The sequence below is a fragment of the Pteropus vampyrus genome, unplaced genomic scaffold (assembly GCF_000151845.1).
Source record: "Pteropus vampyrus isolate Shadow unplaced genomic scaffold, Pvam_2.0 Scaffold341, whole genome shotgun sequence".
Lineage (NCBI taxonomy): Eukaryota > Metazoa > Chordata > Mammalia > Chiroptera > Pteropodidae > Pteropus > Pteropus vampyrus.
Genome location: NW_011889122.1, coordinates 193,596 through 199,292, shown reverse-complemented (window position 1 = coordinate 199,292; position 5,697 = coordinate 193,596). Strand labels below are relative to the sequence as shown.

General features: G+C 67.0%; 1 protein-coding gene across 1 annotated transcript in view; it reads left to right on the top strand.

The window, feature by feature from the left end:
• Window positions 1-5,697, top strand: part of KIF26A (kinesin family member 26A) — a 45,422-nt gene that overhangs the window by 17,670 nt on the left and 22,055 nt on the right. The window contains exon 3 of the mRNA XM_023522352.1: window positions 4,013-4,164. Coding sequence (XP_023378120.1) covers window positions 4,013-4,164 — 152 coding nt within the window. The remainder of the gene's footprint in view (window positions 1-4,012; window positions 4,165-5,697) is intronic.

Below are 5,697 nucleotides of genomic sequence, written 5' to 3'. Positions count from 1 at the left end.
GCACAAATAGAATTGAGGACTCAGATGAGGTCACTTCCCTGCCCTGGCATCGGTCCTTGGCCATGGCCCTAGAATGTTAGAATGTCTCGCATTAGGCTCTGGGGTTACAGGCTTCTGCAGGGACGTGCTGTGCCTCGCTGACAGCCCACTGCGGCCCCTGGGTGCAAACGTGGATCTGGCCGGTGGGGACCTGGGTCTGGGCAGCAGGGTGGCTGGGGCTGCAGCTCGCCTGTCCTGTGGCATGGAGAGGAGGGAACGAGATGGGCAGGACGAGGCAGGGGATGCTGAAGGATGCTGGCCCAGGCCAGAGGGGTGGTCTTTGGAGGTGGAGGGACGTTCTGGCCCAGAGCATTCTGGGCGCTGTGGCTGGTAGCCCGCCCGGTGGCCTGTGGGGGTCATGCTGTGGGTGTGCCATCTGGAGAGCCCTGTGTGGAGTGGAGCGGCCGTCAGAACCGCAGCCCACTCCCCGGGCTGGGAGCACAGAGCTCCGCCCTTTCCGGGTTGTTCCTCCTCCCGTGTCCAGTGAGGCTTCTGGCTCTGGGGCCACCCAGCAGGTCAGTCCGGCGGCTGCTTTCCGGACTGTGTCAGGAGTCCATCAGAGCCGGACTCTGGCTTGTCGCCCAGCACGGCTGCCCTGACAGTGCTGGACAGTGGCCCTGGGGCCACCCCAGACCCCTGTCCTGGCCTGCTCCGCCGGGACACGGCTGCCAACCACACTCCCAGGACATGTTTGCTTACTTGACAGTCAGGTGGCAGGTGGCGGAGGCTTTGGCCTCCTGACCCCACAGTGGGCTGGCGGTAGCACAGGCTGGGGTGCCAGGAGCGGAACTCGGTGACACGGGGCTGGGTGACACTTGCTGCCTCAGGTCCAGGCCAGCTGGGCCTGTGCAGACCTTTATGAGTCCTGTGGACACAGGCCAGGCCCTACCCAGGGTCCCAGGGCTCACAGACCAGGGAGGACTTGGAGCAGAGGGTTCCCGGCCAGCCACGGAGGCTGGGACAGTGGGGGCCTGGCCTGGATGGGGAGGGTGGAGGGCTTCCTGGAGGAGGTGTTGCATGGTCAATGGTGTTGAATGGTGTTTCCTCCATTCACAGAAGTTTGGGGACACTGCTCCTGCTGCCCCCTATGCCAGCCTGCTTGCCTCCTTGCCCTGTGTGAGCCCTGCCAGGGCCCCTGGCCAGTGCACACCTGTGCTTAGGGACGCGGCTGGATGGTGAGGTGTGGACGGAGCTCTGTTTGGGTTCTGGCCCGTCTCTCGAACCTGACGCATTGGCAGTGCTTCCCTCCGGACCTCAGTTTACCCACCGTGGAGTGGAGGTTGGACAGGATGACCCTCTCCCATGAGGCTGCAGCACAGCTGGCCCTGTGACATGGAGGAGGGACGAGCCACCTGCAGGGGGTAGGACATTCTCAGCCCTCTGGATGACCAGGCGGTTTTGAGGGGCAGGTGGCTCTGCCCCAGTGGGGCCCCGGTGCCTGGCACATACCCGCTGGACAGTGCCACCCACGCCCCTTGCACGGCTGAGTCTGTTTCTGCAAGGTCAGCCCGGCCACGTCTTCATCCTCTGCCCCCTCTGCTCCCCAGCTCTCGGCACGAAATGGTCCCCAGGGAGGGCTCTGTCCTGAGGCGCTGGTTCACGCTGTCCGTCCCGTGCTAGACGCTGACCCATGCGGAGTCCTCACGGCTCCCTGGGAAATGGGCTAGTGCTGTGTTTCCCAATCTGTGCTCCGCGGAACCCCGGGGCCTGGCCCCACGTGGCGGCCACGCGAGCCCCACGCGAGGCGGGCGTCCCCGGGCCGGCGGCCTCACGCTCTCCTCCCCTCACTTTTGTTTTGTTGCTGCCCTGGCGCCTCCATCACGTTTTGTTGGCGGCCCGCCCGCCGCTCACCCCCGTCCTCTGTCCCCGTGTCGTGGTCCCCGCTCCCGCCGCCCCCTCCCCCGCCCCGGCTTCGTCTGGCAGGAGTCCGCGGCGGCCGTCCCAGCGGTCGGAGCCGTGTCTCGGCAGCTCGTGGGACGGTGGAGCCGAGAGGCGTGCGGGACGCCCGAGACAGGTCAGTGTGGGCGCTCGGCCACGGCAGGCACGCCGGGTGGACCACGCTGTCGCCGGCTGGAGGCGCAGGTGCTGGCGTGACCGGGGGTGGGGGTGGCTGGGGCCCTGGGCGGTGGCGTGGAGCTGCCAGGGTGCCTCGGTGACGGTGCGAGCTGCCGGCCGGGGGCTGGGTGGAGCCAGTGTGGGCCCCGGCTGCAGGCTGGGCACACGGCGGGTCTCAGCGAGCCCAGCTGTGCCCTGGTGGTGACATCGATGTGACGTAAGTTTAAAGTGAGTTCTTTCCTGCACCACTCTGCCTGATGACGGAGTTCAGAGCATTTGCAGGGAGCACCCGTGTTAGTGACGGGAAAGAGAATTCTCACGCGAGGTAAGGGAGTGACGTGTCGTGTGCGTGTAAGGCGGACGACGGATGTGGCTGGCCCTCATCACCCCTGCCTGCCGGGAGAAGCAGCTTCCGGTTCTCACTGCTCGGGTCTAGGCCTGGCTGACCCTCCTTCCAGAATGTTCCCCATGAGCTGGCACCCACTCTGCTCCCACAGCCACACTTCCCTCTGGCATGGGGCCCACCCAGCCACGGGCTGGGTCTGCCTGGTCTCTGTGCCCCCCGGGCTGTGTGTACCTGCAGGACAGATCGAATACCTACTGTGTGCCAGGCAAGGCGCCAGCCGGGTGTGGCGGAGGTGGTCCCTTGCAGGGGCCTCCTGTCCCGGCATGCACTGGGTGCTCACGCAAGCTAGCGAGGGGGGAGAACATGCCGCCGCACCGCTGAGCGTGGCCCTGTCACTCTGGGCGAGAAGCACTGGACAAATGGGGGAAGGGGTCAGGCAGGGGTGGCCAGGGCAGGGAATGGCTCGGGGACGGAGCGGGCTGAGGGGTGCATAGTCCCTGCCCTACAGGGCAGGTGGCAGGGCCCAGTGTGCTGGCACAGTGCCCGGCGAGGGCCTAGGCCGTTCCAGGTGTGCCCTGCTGTGCTCCAGATCTCACAGCCCTGGGGGCGCAGCTGGTGCCCTGGGGCCAGGTGGGGTGCTTGGCTTCCGTACAGCCTAAGGCTTGGGGCTGTCTGTGCGCTTCCCTTGCAGACACGTTTTTTCTGTGTCGCAAGAGGGGTTAGCAAGCCAGTGCCGACCACGGGCCGGGTGGGCTGAGACCCTTGGCCATGTGAGGAGCAGTGCTGCTCTGAGGTGGCAGGACCTCCTTCCAGAACATTCTTCCTGGGGCCTGTGTGGCTTATTCTGCTGGTGTCATCCTGGCCTCTGGCTGTGTCACTTGGGAGACCTCAAGGACGCTGGGCCCTCCAGAGCATGGCTGCCACCTCACAGAGGGTGCCACAGCCGTGGTTGTGGGGCCGGGCTGTGGTGCCCGGTGGGGCCAGAGGGCTGGGCACAGGGAAAGGGGCCGTGCCGAGGGCCGGCTGGGGCAGGCCGCCCTCCGCTGCCCGCGGCCACAGCCACCCCCTGTGGGGCCGGTGATGCGCGGTGGCTGGGTCACTTGGCCGGCGCCATCCCGGGAGCTCGTAATTACATCTGAGCTTCGTTGGGAGGCTGTCCTCGCCGGGATTTATTTTAGCTAATTAGCGGGAAATGCCGGGGTTGTATTTCAGATGATGGGGACGTTGTATGTTATCACATGTGGGGCAATTAGTATTCGTGACAAATATTTATTGTGGTTTCTTCTCTAATCGGGCCTCTGGGTGCTCCCAGACGGAGGGTGCAGGGCTGAGGGCTGGGAGTCCCTGTCCCTCTGTCCTGAGCATGGCGTTCCTGACGGGGGAGGGGCTGGGGACTCAGGCCCAGGGCAAGCGTCTGTGTCTACCACGCCCCCATGGGGCCCTGTGGGCGGGCCGCCCCGTGCCCCAAGCTGTCAGGGTCTGGGGTGCAGGGGCCTGGGGACATGCAGACTCCAGGAGGGCGGGGGGCTGAGGCAGCGGCTGTCTGGTCACGTGCCCCCTCCTTTCCTGCAGGCCGAGGCAGCCGTGGCTGCGGTGGCGGTGGCGGACACAGTCCGAGACAGCGCCCCCGCCGTGGGCCCTGGTGGCACGTCGGAGCTGTGGGGCCGCAGTGGGGCCTGCGCGGCAGCCCCGGGCCCGTCAGCCGCGGCCTCCTTCTTCGTCAGGTACGTCCTCCGGGCCGGGCTGCGAGTCCTGGGCCCCCAGTCTGCGGCCGCCCTGGGGAACCGCAGCCTCACTTTGGAGTCCCGTGGCCAGAGGCCTGTGCTGGCTGCCCCTGCTGGCCTCCCAGGGCACCCAGGTGACGGCGGGGTCTAGAGGGGCCTCTCGTCCCAAGTGTGGGATACAGCCAAGTTCAAATCCAGTCTCTGCCCCTTCCGAGCTGCGCAGCCCTGGGCAAGTCACACAGCCTCTCTCTGCCTTAGTTTGCTCACCTGTCAGGTGGCGCGTTCTTCAGAATTTCTGGGAGTGCAGGGAGCGGGGGCAGCATGGGTGCGGGCTCTGCTGGGGTGTCCCGGGCCAGCGTGGGCCGGGGCTGCAGGGGGAGGCTGACGGGGGGGCCTGAGGCACCTCCCTGTCATCGGGAGGGTCCAAGGGGGCATTTCCAAGCGGCAGAGGAGTTTGGGGTGAACTAGGGAGGGGTCCTCGAGGGCAGGCTGCACCTGGGCCCCCCGTCTCCTCCCCCTCCTGGTGGCACACTCCACAGCTAGTGTGCCCGTGGCGACTGGGTCCCGCCCACCGTCAGCCAGGAGCCAAGTGGGTCCCTGTTCCAGGCCCGAGCTCTGGTGTTTGGGGGTGACTGGAGCCAGAGTTTGCTGCCCGGGTGCCGGGGATGTCTGGCTGTGGCTTTGCAGGCTGCAGGCTCTGAGGGTGTCAGCTGGTGTTGGGGGTCGGAGTGGGGGGACTCCGTGAGCTGGGGTGTGAAGGCGGGATCAGGGGCGGGGAGCAGTCCCTGCCTCAGCTTCCCCTCCTGCCCCCCCGGCAGGGCCTGGGGTTCTGCAGACTCAAGGCCAGTGTTCGTTCTGGGGATCACAGCACGTGACGGTGGTAATGAGCGGTGGTGACTGGCCCGGCCGCTGATCAGCCTGGCCAGGAATCATGCACAGGTGCAGGATAGGCACCCGGTCGGTGGGTGGGGGGCCGCTCGGTCTGATTGGGGAGCGGCGGGTGGGGTGTGCGATGGGAGTGTTGTCGGGGCGCCCGGCTGGCGAGCATGTCACCGTGTCCCAGCGCAGCAGGCTCACAGCCCCGGGCAGGCATGGAGCCCAGCTGGGACCCTCCGTCTGCGGGGCCCGGGGCAGGGGCGGCATCTGTCCAGTGGGCTCAGGCCCCGTGTCGGGGCGGGGAGGGACGGACAGCTGCTGAGGGTCCTGCCGGTCAGTCTCCGCCTGGGCTGTGGGCAGCAACCACTCTCCATCAGGCCGCGGTTTCGGGCGCGTCCAAGCCCGAGACCCTATGATGAAGCCGCCCCAGCGGTTCCGGTCCTGGGGCCACACGGGCTCGTCGGCGTCCCTGTGGCCCCTGCAGGGAGCGTGCCATGCGCCTTTTGTCTGGAGCCTGGCAAGGCTGCCACTGACCTTGGGAAGTTACCATAGAAACAGGCATTTGGGCTGGGGCGGGGGAGCCGTATCTCCCAGGGTCTTGGGGGGCCCTGCAACTCCCGTGACATCCAGCCTGCGGGACGCCCCAAATCGCAGTGG